This window comes from Dasypus novemcinctus, chromosome 3 (assembly GCF_030445035.2).
Source record: "Dasypus novemcinctus isolate mDasNov1 chromosome 3, mDasNov1.1.hap2, whole genome shotgun sequence".
Classification (NCBI taxonomy): Eukaryota; Metazoa; Chordata; class Mammalia; order Cingulata; family Dasypodidae; genus Dasypus; species Dasypus novemcinctus.
Window position 1 is genome coordinate 33,622,796 of NC_080675.1, and position 20,764 is coordinate 33,643,559.

The 20,764-nt window shown below is 40.7% G+C and overlaps 1 protein-coding gene across 3 annotated transcripts in view; it reads left to right on the forward strand.

The window, feature by feature from the left end:
- The window catches only part of MLH3 (mutL homolog 3), a 36,390-nt gene extending 18,062 nt beyond the window's left edge, over positions 1-18,328 (forward strand). For all 3 annotated transcript variants that reach the window (XM_004455170.3, XM_004455169.4, XM_004455171.4), the window contains 7 exons: positions 2,271-2,342; positions 4,509-4,620; positions 5,593-5,752; positions 13,787-13,810; positions 13,914-13,992; positions 16,348-16,499; positions 17,909-18,328. In XM_004455170.3, the coding sequence (XP_004455227.1) occupies positions 2,271-2,342; positions 4,509-4,620; positions 5,593-5,752; positions 13,787-13,810; positions 13,914-13,992; positions 16,348-16,499; positions 17,909-18,031 (722 nt within the window). In that variant the 3' untranslated portion in view covers positions 18,032-18,328. The remainder of the gene's footprint in view (positions 1-2,270; positions 2,343-4,508; positions 4,621-5,592; positions 5,753-13,786; positions 13,811-13,913; positions 13,993-16,347; positions 16,500-17,908) is intronic.
- The last annotated feature ends 2,436 nt before the right edge of the window (positions 18,329-20,764 follow it).

Consider the following 20,764-nt stretch of genomic DNA (forward strand, 5'->3'; position numbering starts at 1 on the left):
TATATTAAAATAATCCCTTTTATCTTGTTTACAATGTGTATTTAGTAAATGTCACAATTAGATCAAAGGCAAATTAACCTGAAGTTCTGTCAGAATTATCATAAATATGGAATTGGTCGAGGTCAGATTCCTGTAAGTTTTACTGTCTAGAAAATGACTAGATATTTCTAAAATTTTGATTACCTGGAATTCTTTGTTGTTAAATACCAAAATCCCTATTAATGGCACCTAAGATAGGCTTGGCCACAAAATCTGCAGATGTTTTAAGAAAAAGGTACCTATTTAAATTTCTTTTGGAATTTTTTAATTGTCATTGGATTAATTAGATGCCATCAAAGAGTACTGTTAGATAAATTCATTTTTCTAAAGTCAGAATATAAGTGGTTTTTATTGTAGCTCATGAATACCAAATCAACCTATTCCTATAATTGACTTGCTTTTATTTTGATATTTTGCATATATTTTTTAAATGGACAAATCCTTTCTTAAATTATAGTGAGATTAATGCCATAGATGAAATTTATATTGCAAGTCTCCACCTACAACAAAATACAGTTGTTATGACATCCTAAAGAATAAGGATTCAGTTATTCATTCATCCATTCAATCATTCTATAAGTATTTAGTACTTATTATGTGCCAGGTGCTATGACCTTATGCTGAGGCAAAAACCCCTTCCCTTACCCTTATGAAGCCTCCATATATATGTTGTAATATAAAAAATAAAGCTTCTGACATGATTACTGTTACCTTCAGATATTCTGCTGCATTTGAGAAATAGAAAATGTCATGAATACTGTGTAGACAAAAAGAAACCATTCCTCCAGAGTCAGGTGCCAGCTTGAGGTCCCTGACTCTTGGTAACTGGCTTTAGTTTCGAGTCTGGGGTTACTCTCTCACAGTTCATTATTTATTCCATGGATTTACCCCAATACAGGGTGTTCAGTATTCCCCACAAGCAGCTGCAACTCCCCTGTCCTCAAATGAATTTAAAATTCAGCATTTGGGGGCTGTTCCTATGTTTGTGTTGTCAGAAAAAGTATTTCCTTTTTTTCTTTAAGTCTTAACCTCTCATGCCATAAATTGATGGCATCATAGAATTAATTTTTTTAATATTTTAGTAGAAAAAATGAAAACAGACATTGTTTTATTAAAGATAATTTTTATTTCAGTATAATCCATAAACCTCAACCTTTTAACCAAAAGTAATAAAATTATGAACTTTAAAAAAAAGTATCTATAAGTAGTTCCTTTTTTCAGTATGTTCCTGAGAAAGATAACATGGTTGAAAAAAAAAACAGGTGACAAGTGTACTAATGCAGAACAGTCTCCTGTCAGTGAGAAAGGGACTTCCCTGGAGGTTTGGCTTTTTGGATCAGGACATTCTAGTCCCTGTTGCACTTGAGAGTTTAAAGCAGTCCATCGACTGGTGGTATTAGTATCTTGGCCTTAGAGTTTGTTAGAGTTGCCACATGTTGAATCCCAGATTGAATCAGAATCAATCTGCATTTTAATAAGATCCCCAGGTGACTCATATGCCCATTAAAAATTGAGAAGACTGAGTCTAAAACAGGGCACACAATAGCCTCTGGGCCAAATCCAGCCACTACCTGTTTTTGTATGGCCAGGGTTTTCACATCTTCAAATGGCTGGGGAAAAAAAAATTTCGTGACACAATAACGTTATATTATGTAAATGCATATTTCATTGTCCGTAAATAAAGTTTTATTGGAACATAAGTACATTCAGTCATTCACATGTTGTCTGTAGCTGATTTGTTACAAATGGATGATTGAGTAGTTGTAACAAACTGTATGGCCTACAAAGCCTGAAATATTTACTGTCTGGCCCTTCACATAAAAAGATTGCTGGCCTCTGTTCTAAAGTATAATAGAATTATGTTCTTCATGGGTTCCAGAGTAGCTTGCAAATCAAATTCAGCTGATTATAATAATGTGCTGTTTAATCTTCCTCCATTCATTGTATCAAATTTAAGTTAAGCAAAATAAGTATTTAAATCTTTGCAATGTAGGTCTTTAATCTTGTTTTATAAATGAAACTGAATAAAGAGTTTTTCATCAGGGATAAATTCATTAAAGTTTCCCCCATAATTTCAACATTTTTGGAAATGGAAGGTACAGTTGTTATTGTTCTGTATATTTTCTCTTATGTTTGTGTTTGAACTAACCTTTTTTCTCCTTCATTATAACATGATCTTTTTAGTATCGATCTGAAAATTTGAAGGTCAGTAAACCTTGCTCGTCTTCTAGGTGGAAACCTGTTAGTGTTGGTGGATCAGCATGCTGCCCATGAGCGGGTCCGTTTGGAGCAACTTCTTATTGGTAAGGACCATTCCTTACCGATAGACTAGGATGTATTTGAGACCCCCCCAGCAGAATAGTATACCTGCAAGATTTTCTCACTGTGACTTTATGTAGAAAGATGCATTTTATGTTGAAAAAAATTAAGCAGAAGTTCTCTGGTTTGCCTCCCTTATAACTGATAAGATGTAGAAGTTCACTTTACTGGTTCAAACATTTGGGTCCTATTAACATAGTCAAAGGCATATTTGCTGTGTATTTATCATTAACTGAAAGGTATACAAGGATTGAGCTACTTTATTATAATGTCCAGGACAAAGATATGCTCATCCTAGAACGACTGATGAGGCAGAGACCACCAGCAGCTCAGAAGGCCCCAATATATTATTTTTATTTTTAAATTTAATTTGTGAAGAAACAAAACAACAACAAAAATTAACAAAGAAAAAAGAAAAAAATTTAATTTGTGTTTGAATAGATAGTATTAGCAAATAAGTCAAAGTGTGAAAGGTAGAAAAGAGACTATAATGAAGTCTTTCCTGAGGCAACGGCTTTCATTAATTTTTATGTATCCTTCCAAAGTCAATATGTGCTTTTTTTATCTTTGCTAACCATTTTTCTCTTTATAAGGCAGTGTGTTCTCCCAGTGGTAAAATACCAAGAAAATTTTTTTTAAATCAGTTTTATTGATACATATTAATAAAGCATACAGTCCATCCAAAGTATACAATCAATGGTATTTGGTATAATCACATAGTTATGTATTCATCACTTCAATAATTATTAGGGCATTTTCTTATTCCAATAAAAATAATAAACAAAAAACAGACAAACGCAAAAAATCTCCACCCCTTAATAATCACCTCCCATCTCTCTCTGTTTTTCCTGCCATACACCAGGAAAATCTTTACTCCTATGGCCAGGTAATGAAAAACAATAGTTAGGTGAGGGCTAAGGGCAGGAGTTCTTAACCTTTTTTGTTCCACAGACCCCTTTGCCAGTCAAGTGAAAACCATAGACCCTTTACTCAGTCCACACTATACTGCATATTATTTAATAAATATATCACACTTGCACCAAAACATTCCCACAAATTTTTTTTTTTTTTTTTTTATTCAAGCTCACAGACCCCTTGTTAAGAATCCCTGGCTTAGGGAGATATTTAGTGGACTACAATGGCGGTTATATTACTGCTGTCTTCACTTTTTTTTTTTTTTTTTTAATTAAAAATAAGCCTAAGAATTAGGAAAGTTATGGCCAAAACAGTGTTCAAAAGCTTACTTGTGGGAAACGGATGTGGCTCAACCAATTGGATTCCCAGCTACTTTGTACAGGAGGTCCAGGGTTCAATGCCCAGTGCCTCCTGGTGACAGCAGGCTGGCCCATGCAGCAAGCTGGCCCACGCAGAGTGCCAGCCCATGCAGCAGTGCGGCCCCGCACAGGACAGCCGCCCTGCATGGGAAAGCCGCCCCGTGCAGGAGTGCCGGCTGGCACAGAGAGCTGGCGCAGCAAGATGACGCAACAAGAGACAGAGAGTAGAGAAAAGAAGACGACGTAGCAGAACGGGGGCTGAGGTGGCGCAAGAGAGTAATCACCTCTCTCCCACTCTGGAAGGTCCCAGGATCGGTTCCCAGAGCCACCCAATGAGAATACAAGCAGACACAGAAGAACACACGGCGAGTGTTCACAGAGAACAGGCAGTGTGGGAAAGATAAATAAAATCTTAAAAAAAAAAAAAAAAGCTTACTTGCCACAGGCCCTGGACCATTTGAGACTAGTACTGACTAATTCTCTTTATTGACTGAGAAACCCTTCTGAAGAAATAGGAATGCCTTCTTGAGCCATAGTATAAACCCATTCTATTTCCCCAGTAATCCATATTATTCACCTGTTATTAAAACCACGTTGAGGAAGTATCTTCAGGAACATTGCATTTTTCATTTGAATGTAAGATTTTGGTCTTATATGCCTTACTTTGCAAAGTACTGCTAAAAGGAGTAAACAGGCCGATTATATACTAGTTCAGCTTTAAACATGGAAATCCAAAGCCTAAAACTGAACATGAAACACACAGCTAATTAAGCCCTAGAATAACTAACATGACTTTGCCTTATGATTTTTCATTTTTCATCTGAATCTAGAAGGCTTCACTTCTTGCTCTTACTCCATTAATCTTTCTTCCAATAGATTCCTATGAGAAACAACAGCCACAAGGCTCTGGTCGGAAAAAATTACTGTCTTCCACGATAAGTCCTCCCTTAGAGGTAACAGTGACAGAGGAACAGAGGAGACTCTTATGGTTAGTACCACCTTGAGGATAGGATGTTGACAGTGTGAATTCTCACAGTATATCTGTGAGGGATAAACAAACTGTTCCATTTTTTTCAGATGAGGAAACCTGGGTCAAGAGGGGTCACATGACTTGTCCAAGGTCACAACTATTAAGTGGTGGAGCAGGCATTCAAACACAGGTCTTCTGACTCCAAATGCTCTTCTTCCCACTATATCACAGCTGTTGAGTGTAGGATGGAGTTTCCCTGATAATTTTTTCCAGCAGTTGCTTGGAACACATTTCTTGGAAAAGTTGGTGTTTATGCTGTGCTCTTTCTGAAAGCAAAGTTACTGCAGTAATTGCTTCCATTCTGCTTTCTATAGTCTTAGTTTTCATTACCATAATCATAATGGGAAAGGAGTAAAACTGGGAAGCAAGGATGGAGCAAATCATATGAGTCACAAGATAAGATGTTTTCCCACTTCTGGGCAGCACAAATTATTGGAAACAAAAAAGAGAGAATTTTCTGTTTATTCCAGGTTTGGGAATATGCTATTGCCAATAAATCTTTTTTCCTGGGGCATAATTTATATTAGAGGCAGATCCATGTATTTACATCCTGTTGGTCAGGACTTCTCAGTTCCTAGGGCTGTTAATTACCTCCTTGCTTTAATGCTGATTCAAAACATTCTCAGCCCTTTTTTTTTGTGCCAGGCTCTGTTAAATGCCAACAGCAAGAAGTTAGCAGTTCCTCACTGAAGAGTAAAACTTAGGAACTTAGAAATAAATTGATTCTCTCATGGAAAAGAGAAAATAAATGAAGATTACTGTAATTCAAAAAGGGAAATTTGATAAAATCCTAAACAAACACCCCTAAGTATGAGAAAACCAGAATGACTTTTAAAACTTGTGGCAGCTTTTGAGAAAGTGTGAAGTATTTGGAGCCAATACTGAAATGTGAATGAAGTAATACAGTTGTGTTTGGGGTTATCTCTTTAGGTGTTGCCACAAAAATCTGGAAGATCTGGGCCTTGAATTTATATTTCCAGACACTAGTGATTCTCTGGTCCTTGTGGGAAAAGTACCACTCTGTTTTGTAGAAAGGGAAGCAAATGAACTTCGAAGAGGAAGATCTACTGTGACCAAGAATATTGTGGAGGTAAGATATAGCTTCAGACTTTGAGGAAGTTGCCGAGTGAGAGTAACCTCAGCCTCGGAGTTTGTCGAGGGTTTCTCTGTCTTCATCCTGCACTCAAGAAGCATTTGTGAAACACTTGCTATGTGTCGGGGAAAGGGGCATTTAAATCATTATAGTGCAGTGACATTTGGCTAATAGAAGTATGTTCAAAAGTGCTTTGGGTATGAGGAATGATTTTTTGTGCCCAGGGTGGGTGAAAGTCAAACTGTCACAGATAAGCTTTTTTTTTTTTTTTTTAAAAGAAAGTTTTGAAGAACTCTAGGAGTCAGCCAAGTTCAGAAGATGGGAGAAGGGAATTCTAGACAGTCTTATCAGGACTTGAAAGCGAATCCTGTATCAGGAACTCCTGTAGATATGGCTTGAATTAAGCTATGTGGGGTAGAGGAGCTGGTGTAGCTCAGTGGTTGAGCACTGGCTTCCCGCATATAAGGTCCTGGGTTCAATCCCTGGCCCTGGAACCTCCCCCCAAAACTAAAAAAAATAAAATAAAAATGGTTAAAAGGGAAAATTATGTGAAAAAAAAAGATATGTGGGGTAGTGGTGGGACATGAGTCTAGGTAGGTTGTCAAGGCCAAATCATAAAGGGAGTTAGCATATCCTGCTAAATAGTTTGCATTTCATCATATAGGCAGCCAAAGAAGACTTTTAAGCAGGGGAATAATATATGCTTTAGCATTGCATTTTAAATCAGATTATTATATGTTTATGCTTTTATAAGGGTCTGGCAAGCTACAGCTAGAATGTGGCACTAAAGGTATTGAAGAGGAGGACTATTACTTTTTACTTTTATGTATTTCATTTTTTTTCAAGCATAATTTATTTTGTCTTTACTGCCTTTCTTCCTTTCCTATTTTCTATTAGAGTTGTCTTTATTTTTTCTTTTTTCCTCTAGTGGTTTAGACGTTATATATCTCATTTATGTTTTTTTTTTTTAAGATTTATTTCTCTCCCCTTCCGTCACCGCCCCCCCCATTGTCTGCTCTCTTGTGTGCATTTGCTGTGTTTTCTTCTGTGACTGCTTGCATTCTCAGCAGCACGAGGAATCTGTCTCTTTTTGTTGCGTCATCTTGCTGCATCAGCTCTGTGTGTGTGTGGCGCCATTTCTGGGTGGGCTGCACTTTTTTCGTGTAGGGCGGCTCTCCTTGCGGGGTGCACTCCTTGCACATGGGGCTCCCCTACGCAGGAGACACCCCTGCATGGCATGGCACTCCTTGCACACGGCAGCACTGTGCGTGGGCCAGCTCATCACATGGGTCAGGAGGCCCTGGGTTCGAACTCTGAACCTCCTATATGGTAGGTGGACGCTCTGTCAGTTGAGTCACATCTGCTTCCCTCATTTGTATTCTTTTAGAGGTTAGCTTTGAATTTTAGTATGCATAAAGTTTAAAGGTAATTTGTTCCTCTGTCCTCTTCCAAAACTATAAAAAGTTCATAACCCTTTATTTTCCATCTCCCATCTTCCATGTTACTGTCTAGTATTTTAATTCCACCTTGTTCTTAATCCTGTGCTAGTCAATAATTTTATAGTCAGTGTTTATTTAGATTAACTAGAACATTTACTGGAGTCTGTTTATTATTGCCTCTTGCATCCTCCTTATTCCTACTTTGTTTGGTTTTCTTTTTATTGTAGTAAATCTTTTTAAAAGTTCATTCATAAATTGTCTTTGAAAATATCTATCTTTTGCCTTCACACTTGCATGATTGTCTAGCTAAAATAGAATTCTAAATTACCAGTTATCCCCCAGCATTCTGAAAATATTCCATTACCTTTAACATCTATTTTTGTCATTGAAGTCCACTCTCAGGCTAATTATCAATCCTTTGTAGGTAATCTGATTTTTTTTCTGGTTGTTTTTTAGATTTTTTGTCTTTGTGGTTGTAAATTTTAACTATGGTGTGCCTTAGGATGAATATGGATTTGTTTTCATTTCCTTCTTGGTACTCATCATGCCTCTTCAGTTTGAAAAATATGCAGTCTTTTTTTTTTTTTTTTTTAATTTCTCGGCCTCCCCCCCATTGTCTGCTCTCTTATGTCCATTCGCTGTGTGTTCTTCTGTATCCTCTTGCATTCTAGGCGGCACCTGGAATCTGTGTCTCTTTTTGTTGCGTCATCTTGCTGCGTCAGCTCTCTGTGCGTGTGGCGCCATTCCTGGGTGGGTTGTACTTTTTTTGCGCAGTGTGGCTCAATGCAGGGTGGCTCAATGCGGGGTGCACTCCTTGTGCTTGGGCAAGCTCCCCTACGCGGGGGACACCCCTGCATGGCATGGCACTCCTTGCATAGGGAGCGCTACCATGGGCCAGTTTACCACATGGGTCAGGAGTCCCTGGGTTTGAACCCTGAACCTCCCATGGTAAACAGACGCTCTTATCAGTTGAGCCACATATGCTGCCCATGCAGTCATTATTACTTCAAACATTACTTTTCCCCCATTCTCTGTGTCGTTTCCCGAAAATGCCGTCAGATGCCTGTTGGACTTTGTCTTTCTGTTCTCCATGTCTGGTAACCTCTCTTTTATATTTTCCATTGCTTTCTCTCTGTGATGCTTTCTGGGAAATTTCTCCCTTTGTCTTCTAGTGAATTAAATTCTCTCTTTACTTTTGGGTTATCCACTGAGTTTTTTTGTTTCAATGACTATATTTTTATTCACAGAAATTTTTACTTGCTTCTTTTTCAAATTCATCTGCTCTTTTCCTCATGGTTTCCTGCCTTATCATTATGGTTTCTCCTCCTTATCTATAGCTTTCTTTGTTTGGAGCAGGGGCAGATACACATCAACTCAGTCTACCATTTTTCTAGAAATCTGAATTACTTTAGTACTTTTTAAAAATAAAAATTAGAATATAGTTATAGTGGCTAAATTGATATGGGGAAGATTTGAAGCAGGGAGAGCTTTAATGGCTACTGAACTGGTTCAAATGAGAGATGAAGATTTGCCTAGGGAATTTTCCATTCCCTAGCAGTGGGAATGGAAAACAAGCACATATTTGAGATATAATTTGGGAGATAGAATCTAGAGGACTTGGTGAGCAATAGAATGTAAGGAATAAAGGAGAAAGGAGAAGTATGAGTGATTCTGAGGGTTCTAGCTTAAATGACTAGAAGGATGATGGTGCCATTCATAGAGAGAGGAAATAAAGGAAGATGAGTGCCCCTAGCTTGGGAGTTAGATATTATGTCCAGATGGGGACACAATATGTGCCATTAGGAGGGGGTGTCAGTGGATAGGCAGACTAGCACTTGGAAAGAAGTCAGGGCTGTACCTATTTGAGAGTTAATATTATCTATGTATAATATTAATAGTATCGGAAGCTGGAAAAGGGTGTAGGGGGAGTGAAATTGTCCAGGAAGAATAAGAAAAATTAAAAAGGAAGAGAGAAAGGGTGGAGGCTGTGGAACACCAGCATCCAGGGTGGGGTTAGAAAAGAGGAAATTGTAAGGATGATTGAAAATATTTAGTCAGAGAGGGAGAAGGAAAACCAGGAAAAGGTAATACTTCTGAAACCAGGAGAAGAGATTCAAGGAAGAACAGATTGGTCAACAATGGCCATAAAGTAAGGTCTGAAAAATGTCTGTGGGATTGACTATCACAAGGAAGGACATTAGTTAGTTACCTTGTGGAATCACTTCCTGGGGATGGGAGGGGGTGGGGCAGAAGACAAATTGCAAGGGGTCAGGGATTGAGTGAAAGGAGAGGAAGTGGAGCTAAGTAGACTACTCTTTCCAGAATTTTGCTATATTCAGAAGAAGAGAAATAGAATGACTGCTTAAGGCTAGGAGTGGTTGGGAAGTGTGGGGCAGGACACAAGGCTGAGGGAGGATTTTTGTTTGTTTTAGGATGGAAGAAACCTAAGCATGTCTATAGGTTAAGAGGAAGAAGTAACTAAAGTTGCCAGCTTTCGGATTACCTTAATTTTACCCTTTCCAAAATTACCCCCTTTGATCATACAACCTCTGGTTTGCTTTGGTTTGCTTTGCTTTGCTTTGCTTTGCTTTGCTCTGCTTTGCTTTGCTTTGCTCTGCTTTGCTTTCAGTGGATTTCTTTTTCTCCCAACAGAACTTATTTTCTCCAAGGCTTCTCCTCCAAAGTGTTTTAAATCTAAAAGATAGGATCTGTTAGAATCTTTTATGATAAGTCAATCCCTAAATATTTAACCAGAAAATTCTAATAAAAACTTTTTCTGAAGTGACTTCAAAGAGTACTGTAAGGAGTTTACTTCAAATTGAAACAAAGCTTGTTGTTTCAGAAAAGCTTGATTATTTAAGTCAGGCTGATCAGGAGAGATATTGGTGATTCTGAAAGAAGCTGGAACAGTTTTGGTGTCTTTTTTTTTTTTCATGCTCTGTTTTTTTTTAGTTTTGGTGTCTTGAAGAGGTGGTAGATACTTGAATTCTACCAGACTAAATATCATTAATACATCCTTCTATATAATGTTCTCCCATCTAGCCAGATGAATGAACCTTTTAAACATTAACATATTCAGCATTAATTGAACCATTAAAATGTGAAATGAGAACAGAAAATGAGACCCATCTTCCTCTCACCAGGTTTACAAACTGACATTTTAAAGTCCAGAAACACAAGCACAGGAGAGAAGAGCAAAGGAATTAGGTGTGAGCTCCTTTGTTAGCGGGTTGGATATTATGAGACACCTTTCTGTTTAGGTTGTTTGGGAGAATCTGCAGTTCTAAAAAAAATAAGTTATATAGTATTTACCAACTGCTAATGGCATCTGTGTTCATTTCAAGCTCATGTGTATATGATAGAGGCAGGATAATTTCTTGAATCTGCCTTAAAAAGAATATCTACCATGTTGTAATCTTGGGAAGCTGATTTGTACCTAACCATTTTAGGAGAAAGAAATCTTCATTTTCTTATAAAGGAACTATTAAATGTGTCATATCTTAAAAGTTTTTTTTAACCTACAGATATTAAACAACTTGGCAGCATGAAATAGTGTCTGCTTTAAATTACTCTAAAGTTTTTTATAAATATTAAAATCTGCAGGGATAGAACTATTGAAAAGAATACTCCTGGCAAGCAGACTTGGCCCAATGGATAGGGCGTCTACCTACACATGGGAGGTCTGTGGTTCAAACCCCAGGCCTCCTTTTTTTTTTTTTTCTTTTGTCTTTATTTATTTTTTTAATGTTACATTCAAAAAATATCAGGTCCCCATATACCCCCCACCCCCCTCACCCCACTCCTCCCCCCATAACAACAACCTCCTCCATCATCATGAGACATTCATTGTATTTGGTGAATACATCTCTGAGCACTGTTGCACCTCATGGTCAGTGGTCCACATCATAGCCCACACTCTCCCACAGTCTACCCAGTGGGCCATGGGAAGACATACAATGTCTGGTAACTGTCCCTGCAGCACCACCCAGGACAACTCCAAGTCCCAAAAACGCCCACACATAACATCTCTTCCTCCTACTCCCTACCCCCAGCAGCCACCATGGCCACTTTCTCCACACCAATGCCACATTTTCTTCAATTACTAATCATGATAGTTCATGAACAGAATATCAGTAAGTCCACTCTAATCCACACTCCATTCCTCCATCCTGTGGACCTTAGAATGGTTGTGTCCACTCCACATCTACATCAAGAGGGGGCTTAGACTCCACATGGATGCTGGATGCAATTCTCCTGCTTTCAGTTGTAGGCACTCTTGGCTCCCTGGTGTGGTGGTCGACCCTCCTCCCTCCTCACCTCCATGTTAGCTGAGTGGGGTAAGTCCAATAAACCAGAGTATAGGAGTTGCAAGTCTGTTGAGGCTCAGGGCCTGGCTATCACATGGTTAGTCCAGAGATTCAGGTCCCCTGGGTATACATTAAACCCCAGCACCAACTACATTTCTGGTAAAAGTAAAAGGAGAGACTTTTGGACAAAGATCACATCTGAGCCCAGCTCCATCACACAGAAACACAAACTTCAAAGTAGGGCCAACTGACATGGCACTGAACTCCGTCTGCCATGACCATAGAACCTGTGGGTCTCTGTAGCCCTAAGAAGAACCAATACCTGGGGTTGTATCTACTTTATCTGTCTCTGGGACTTTGCTCAGGTGTGCATAAGGGCAACCCCTCTGATAACCTAGCTTTTTTTGGAGACTCATAGCCATATAAACTCATTTGTCCTTTCCATTTCCCCCTTTTATTCAGGTCAAAAAGCATTTTTAACTCCTGGTATTATATGTAGACAGGGATATTCTGGTGGTCCGAGTTGACCCTTTTATTCAAGGTCATTTTCTAATTACCGGCAGGGGAATCATTAGCTGGTACTTGGTAGTAATCCCTCGGTGCCAGGGACGCTCATCCCCGGGAGTCATGTCCCACACTGGGGGGAAGGCAACACATTTACATGCTGAGTTTGGCTTCGAGACTGGCCACATTTGAGCAACACAGAGGCTCTCAGGAGGTAACTCTTAGGCACCCTGCAGCTCTAGGCCTCGTTCTTATTTCAGGTACACAGGCTCACAAACATAGTCATTAGTATCAAGGGCTCATTATTGGACCTTCCTTCTTTTTTGGTCTTTGCCATTGCACTTGGGGGATTGTTGCTATTCCTTTAGGACCGTGATAGAGCTCCCATAGCTAGGAACTCAGCACTCCCTCAGTTGTTGTTTTTAATTGTAACCACTATGAAAATATCCAAACATTTTTATGTACCCTGTCCCGGGCCTCTTTGACCTGTGTGGAGCTGGCCCATGCACAGTGCTGATGTGTGCAAGGAGTGCCCTGCCACGCAGGGGTGTCCCCCGCATAGGGGAGCCTGACGTGCAAGGAGTGCGCCCTGTAAGGAGAGCCGCCCAGCGCGAAAGAAAGTGCAGCCTGCCCGAGAATGGTGCCGCACACACGGAGAGCTGACACAAGATGACACAACAAAAGGAAACAGATTCCCAGTGCCACTGATAAGGATAGAAGTGGTCCCAGAAGAACACACAGCGCATGGACACAGAGAACAGACAACAGGGGGAAGGGGGGAAGGGGAGAGAAATAAAAAAAATAAAATAAAGAGCACTGTTATCACATACAAAGCTCTTTAAAAAAAGAAAGAGGGAAGCGGACTTGGCCCAGTGGATAGGGCGTCCGTCTACCACATGGGAGGCCTGCGGTTCAAACCCCGGGCCTCCTTGACCCGTGTAGAGCTGGCCCACACTCAGTGCTGATGTGCGCAAGGAGTGCTGTGCCACACAGGGGTGTCCCCTGCATTGGGGAGCCCCACGCACAAGGAGTGCACCCCGTAAGGAGAGCCGCCTGGCGTGAAAGAAAGTGCAGCCTGCCCAGGAATGGCGCCGCACACACGAAGAGCTGACACAACAGATGACGTGACAAAAAGAAACACAGATTCCCCTTCCAGTGACAACAGCAGAAGCGGACAAAGAAGACACAGCAAATGGACACAGAGAACAGATAACTGGGATGGGGGAGAAGGGGAGAGAAATAAAATAAATCTTAAAAAAAAAAAGAAAGAAAAGAAGAGGAGAAACATAACAAAATGCCTTGGAAAATAAGTTTTTTGACCTGAAAGGAATTGTCAAAAACAAAACAAAAAGCCTGTCAGAAATATAGTGACGGTTTCCTTATGACTGTGATCCTTAAGCAAGAGCTGTAACAAGTGCACAGTTGTGTTGATGATTGTGTGTGTGTTCTCAGTTTGTGTCTACCATTACGCTTGTCTGGCTAGGATTTAAATATAAACCAGCAGCCTCTCAGTGAGAAGCCTCCCTGATATTTAGAATCAGTCGAATCATCAAGGCTTCTCCTCCACTTCCTGACCTAATTAATTGTTGGCATTGTGTTGGCATTTCATATTCAAGGTGCCTTACAATAAGTAAATTATTTGTGTCTATGTGCTGCATTGCTCCGTCTTTCTCCCGTAGGTGGCATATTTTAAAGGAGAAAATAGGGATATTTTGTAAACTATCAAAGGACAAGTACAAGATAATGGTAGGTTAATGCCTGTTCTCCATTTTGCTTTGTAGGAATTTATTCGAGAACAAGTAGAGGTAAGCCTTTCTCTTATTTGGAGGTGCATAGAGGCACTACACACAAAAGACTCTGTTGTCCCATTTCCTTGTCCTATTAATAAAGAATGTGTTTATGCATTAGCTACTCCAGACCACAGGAGGTATCCAGGGGACTTTGCCACTGACTGTCCAGAAGGTGCTGGCATCCCAAGCCTGCCACGGTAAGACCCTCAACACACCAGCTTTTTAGTGCCTTCGTACATACACTTAGCAATGGTCGGGGATCAGAGATTATGACAGAAGTAAAGGCACATTTACTGCTCACCTCCTGAAGGGGACAATGTAGATCAAGATTAAAAAGAAAAGAAGAAAAGAAAAAAGAAAAAAAGGGGAAAAAAAGGAGAAAAAAGAAAGAAAAAAAAAGAAACACATGAAAATGAACACTAAAAAAATTACTTTTACAAAGCAAAATACCAACATATATTTGACCATCATACAGACAGGAGATGCATGTTCAATCAAGTTTTCAGTGAGCCAAGGGACATGGATTCATGGGATGGAGGGGAAAGTTCACTCCAGGGAGAGAAAATAGCATGTTCTGTGACCCAAAGGAGAAACCAGTCACTTCTGTAAAAAGCAGTGAAGAGTAGCATGAAATCACATTGGTAAGAAAGAACAAAGGACTAGAAGTTCTCATCAGAACCTTTAGATTTGATAGAAAAGGCATTAGTAAATCATGGAAATTTCTTGACTAGGAAATAAAATGGTATTGGAGTATCTTACTCTAGGGATTACTACAGCTACAGAATCCCTTGCAACTATCATTTGTCCACAAGGGGGGTCTCCAATCCATTGACACAGAAACACACACTCTCATTTTCTCCCTTTCCATCAGCCTCCTCTTCTCTTCTGGCTTAGGAACCATGGTCCATCATTAGTCTGTCTCCTGCAAATATCCTAAACTCCTTTGTCCCTTATCCTATCTTTACTCCTTATAGCTGTTTCAAATTTTTAACATCCCTATCTTCAAAATATTATGTCTGGGGAAGTGGATTTGGCTCAATGGATAGAGCGTCCACCTACCATATGGGAGGACTGTGGTTCAAACCCAGGACCTCCTTGACCTGTGTGGAGCTGGCTCACGCGCAGTGCTGATGCGCACAAGGAGTGCCGTGCCACGCAGGGGTGTCCCCCATGTAGTGGAGCCCCATGTGCAAGGAGTGCGCCCCATAAGGAGAGCTGCCCAGCGTGAAAGAGCCTGCCCAGGAGTGGCACTGCGCACACGGAGAGCTGAGGCAGCAAGATGACGCAACAAAAAGAGACACAGATTCCGGTGCCACTGACAAGAATACAAGCGGACACAGAAGAACACAGTGAATGGACACAGAAAGCAGACAACTGAGGGCAGGGGGAAGGGGAGAGAAAAGAAACAAAAAATGTTACCTCTGTCTGGTTTGATCTGTCTCCATGACCACCTCTCTAGCTCTTACCGCTGTTGAATGCTTAGTCTCCCCACATCTTTTGAGCACTCAGAGGGTTCTTTTTGAAACATCCCTGTGACCCCACCATTCTTCTAACTAAAACTGTTCAGTGACTACCCATTGCTCTTAGCATAGAACTTTTGCACCTTATTGTGGCCCAAGAGTGCCTTCATGACCTGGCCCGTGCCTCCGCTCCAGTTTCCTCTCACCTCACTCTCCACCTGACTCTAAATTCCATCCCTGCTGCCTTGTGTTCCTCCTGTGGGCTCAGTTTCTGTCTTCTGCAGGGTCTTTGCAACTTGCCTTTTCCTCTGTCGGAAATACCTTTCACTTAGCCACATCTTAACCTGTGGTCTCAGCTTAAATATCATTTTGCAGGGGAGCCTTTCCTGGCTTCCTAAAATGGGCTTCGTCTTTCTGTTATGCATTTTTCCATACTCTATATTTTACAGAACTTATATTTGCAATTTAAATTATCATGTAATTCTTTGTCTAATGTTTGTCCCACCAACTAGATTGTGAGTTCCATAAAGGCAAAGAGCATATCTCATTCACTCGCTGCCTGGAACAGCTCCCAGTTCAGAGTATACACATAATAAATGTTTGTTAATGGAGTGAATTACTATGTGCATATAGTAAAGCAGCTTTTGACAGGATGAGAGATTAGATTAGAAAGATCATTATGGAAATAGAAAAAAGCAGCAAAGCAAATGGACAATGTAGGAAACAGAGGTCTTGGTGATGGATTGGCTGTGGACAAAAGATGACTACTCTCACAAACCCATAAGGAGTAAGCAAGAATATTGCTCTTGCCTCTGAGAAACACCCTCAAAGCAAGATCCTAACTAGTTAAGGAATGCCTCCTGCAGGCATTAGAAAGATAAATACTCCGTTAGGAAAAGCTGAGAGACAGAAAGTCAATCTGGAAGTTTTGGTTTCATCTATGGCCATAAGTGCCAATTTCAAGCAATGCTAAAGGCTCATTGGATAACCCTGAGAAACATGTTACTTTTTCCAGATATTTGGCTCTGACCCAGGTCAGCACTGGTTTCCCACTGTCCACACCGTAACTCTTTGGTTTCTCCCTTTTCTTAGGGGCCGTTAAGTTTAACGATGGGCTGAGCCTCGAGGAGTGTTATCGCCTTGTTGAAGCTCTGTCCCGGTGTCAGCTGCCATTCCAGTGTGCCCACGGGAGGCCTTCTATGCTGCCGTTAGCAGACTTAGACCACTTGGAGCAGGAAAAACAGGTACAGTAGTGACTAGCAAATAGGAAGGAGCAAAGTTTTTCATCTCTTTCCAGCTCCTGTCATCCAAATGAAATCTCTCTCAATCCATTCCAAAAGATGAGTTTTTAAAAAAATGTGAATTGGAAGTTCCATATAAAGCCTCACCCGTTTCACATTGAAAATGGAGCTTAGGCTGAACTGTTGAATTATAGGCACATGATGCCTTTGCATTTTTCTGTCTTAACACAGTACAGACACGTATCCTGAACATCTGTTGCCTACTGACTCTAGACTTAGTAAGATGAAGACGTTATTCCTGGAGCCACGGCAAACGCACTATTGGTAAAACATAACCTAAACCTCCAGTTGATTAATGGTATTTGCTGGAATGGTGACCTGAAACCATAGCTAGCCATCTCCAGGGATTTCTAGAGTTATGGTTTAGGGCTCACAAGGCAAGGAATCAGGCTTGGGAGATCCCCACATTATGCTTTGGCCCTGATTACTCAGCAGCTCAAGAACAATGACGTGGATAATGCAATAAAGACACCGTATGGTTTAAATTAAGAACACTTTCTGTCCTTGTTCTAATCTTAAATGAAACAGAACATGAGAGCATAATAGGAATGTCCATGTCGCTGCTTTCCAAAATCATTTCTTTTGCTTACCTTTCATGTTCAGGTTAGCTGTCTAGTCTGTTCTGGCATTGAGTCTTCAGGAATTAATGTTTTCTGACTCATCCAATTGATTATTTACCCCGTTTCACATGACAAAGAAAAAATGAAAAAGGATTTGCCTCTGTTGCCAAAGAGATGGGAAGATAGATTTAAACATTTCAACCCCACTTAATCCTGAGGAAATCTGTAGTCTTTTTTTTTTTTCCTCCCCCACCCCCCTGTTGTCTGCTCTCCGTGTCTATTCCCTGTATGTTCTGTGTCTGCTAGTATTCTCATTAGGCGGCTCTGGGAACCCATTCTGGGACCTTCCGGAGTGAGAGAGAAGTGATCATTCTCTTGCTCCACCTCAGCTCCCTAGTTCACTGTGTCTCACATTGTCTCTTCTCTGTGTCTCTTTTTTGTTGTTTCATCTTGCTGCATCAGCTCTCTGTATGGGTGACACCACTCCTCGGCAGTCTGCACTCCTGCTCCTTGCTCGGGGAGCACCCCTGTGCAGGGAGACACTCCTTGTGCACAGCAGCACTCCATGTGGGCTAGCTCACCACATGGGTCAGGAGGCCCTGAGTGTCAAACTCTGGACCTCCTATATGGTAGGCAGAAGCTCTGTCCATTGAGCCATATCTGCTTCCCTGTTGTCTTTTTGAAACCAGAAATTAGAATTGTATACTGACTGAATAGCCATACTTAGGAAATACCTATATACCATTTGGCTTTTTATATTACTAATTGGAGTTATCCTCTTTCTTCTCATAGAGTAAACCCAATCTTGCTAAACTTCGAAAAATGGCCCAGGCCTGGCGTCTCTTTGGAAAAGCAGAAGGATGTGATACAAAGCAGAGCCTGCAGGCACCCATGCCTCCTTTGGAGCCACAATGAAAACAAAGGTAGTGATCAATCTGCAACCAAAGGGATGCTAACTGCTTGCCTCTAAACAAAGAGCACAAGCAGCAAGTACCAGGATAATCTTGACCGAATCAGCCTGGTACACCTGAGCAACTTCAAGAGGACCTATGGGTCTTTCTCAAGTAGATGATCCCTCTAGGTGTGTAGCCAGATGGAATTCGGGCCTGAAGACAATGCATTCATTCGTTTGCGTCCATGGACACAGGAGTTTGCCATGTAATATTTAATTTTTGTAACTTATTTGGGGATAAAATTTTGATGATTCTCTGATTTGTGTGTGTTTTTGTTTTTTTGTTTCAGTGGACAGGGTGGCAATTTTTTCCCAACCTCAGAATTTGCATTAACATAATTGACCTGATGCTAAACTCTCAGGGATCAAGTTTGCATCCCAAGGCTGTACAGTGTTGCTCTATTAGTCACCTCCTTTCCCTTCTGTCTTCTTTACTTCCCTCTCCTGCTGCTTTACATTCTAAATCTCAGACGTAAAGATTTGTTTCTATACTCTCAATAACCACATTTTCCGAGATCATGCATCAGGCCTTTTGTTAGATTATTTTAGTGAAAAAACTATTGATAAAGAGAAAAAAGGAGAGGGATAGAAAAGAAAAAACTTCTAAGTTTTCCTGATTTTTTGTTTTGTTTTCTTGCCTCTTCAAGAATTCTTTCAGAAACTGACATTTATATCCAAAACCAGTAAAATGGTGTAAGTACTATTAGCTTGATTTTTAAAATAAGACTTTGTAAAGTGCCTCTTTATGTGAAAACAATTGTATCAAATGCAGCATTTTTTCTTTCAGCCTACCCAGATGTGTTCTCATATTTTTTGGGGGGAAACAAGGATGCTTTTGCTCCTTTCAAATTGTGTCTTGGTTTAATTATAGTATAACTACCTAATGGCCTCATAATTTGAGTCCAGGATTGCTCTTTATACAAATACTGGTTATGCCTCTCTCAGTCTTTGTTTCCCCATGTTTTTAGATGACTGGATTTCTGGTTAATATGACTCAATAGACGAAAGTCCCATAGAAAGGGGGAAGAAAGGAGAAAAAAATAAAACACCACCACCAAAAAACAAAACCAACCAGCTGATAATATTAATTGTGACTGGGATCCTGTGCAGTGAAGAAGTCACCATAAGAATCTGCACTTTTATACTTCCTGATCAGCCTGCTCAAATTGGCCTTTAATATCAATGGAATGATTATCCTCATTTTTTAACACAGGAAACAAATCTGTGCTCATGGAAAGGAAGTTCATTTGCCAGCAGCCCTGGAGTGAAACTTACAGGAGCAATGAAGTACTGCATTCATTAGCATATGCCCCAGAGAAGATTCAGGGAAGGCCTTCACTCTTTTTCAAGGGGATCCTTGTAGAGTTATGTAATTGGAGCCCTGAAGAATAGGCACTACTGTCTAAAAATGGTCTTTATTCTTCCCAATACATATAAATGGGTGTTTCATAGACTGGGTGACATGACCTTAGAAAGGAGGGGATTCTCAGGGGGGTTGCAGGGTTATAGGGGGCTCTGCCTTCAGGCCCAGTGGGATGCCATGGCCTCGGGACCTCTGCCTCCACTCCCCAGAGCTGCACGGAGACCAGCTGCCTCGTGAGTGTTGAAGAATCTTGTTAGGGCAGAACAAGTTGTGGGGTTACAAAACAGTGTTACAATACCTCTTATTAGGAAAGATGGGATACAATTTCAGAAGGTTTTGCTGTCATCCCAAGCCACTATTTTCTTGAGAGTAGCAGAGGATTAGAAAAAGTTTGCCATAAATTATGTAACCTGGGTAGCCTGACTCAAGCAATCTAAAAGATAATTATTCTATTTTAAGAATTTATGGGAAACGGACTTTGGCCCAGTGGTTAGGGCGTCTGTCTACCATATGGGAGGTCCGTGGTTCAAACCCCGGGCCTCCTTGACCCGTGTGGAGCTGGCCATGCGCAGCGCTGATGCGCGCAAGGAGTGCCGTGCCACGCAAGGGTGTCCCCCGCGTGGGGGAGCCCCACGTGCAAGGAGTGCGCCCGTGAGGAAAGCCGCCCAGCATGAAAAGAAAGAGCAGCCTGCCCAGGAATGGCGCCGCCCACACTTCCCGTGCCGCTGACGACAACAGAAGCGGACAAAGAAACAAGACGCAGCAAATAGACACCAAGAAGAGACAACCAGGGGAGGGGGGAAATTAAATAAATAAATAAATCTTTAAAAAAAAAAAAAGAATTTATAAACTCAGTAGGATGCATCAACATAAACACAACCTATTATCCAAAAATACCTAAAAATTTGCTTTATTGCCTGTTTGGATTTGTTTTATTTTTTTTAAGTCAGGTGCCATAAAAGCAAACTCATCTTTTGGAATGGATTAAGAGAGATTTCATTTGGATGACAGGAGCTGGAAAGAGATGAAAAACTTTGCTCCTTCCTATTTGTTAGTCATTACTGTACCTGTTTTTCCTGCTCCAAGTGGTCTAAGTCTGCTAACGGCAGCATAGAAGGCCTCCCGTGGGCACACTGGAATGGCAGCTGACACCGGGACAGAGCTTCAACAAGGCGATAACACTCCTCGAGGCTCAGCCCATCGTTAAACTTAACGGCCCCTAAGAAAAGGGAGAAACCAAAGAGTTATGGTGTGTACAGTGGGAAACCAGTGCTGACCTGGGTCAGAGCCAAATATCTGGAAAAAGTAACATGTTTCTCAGGGTTCTCCAATG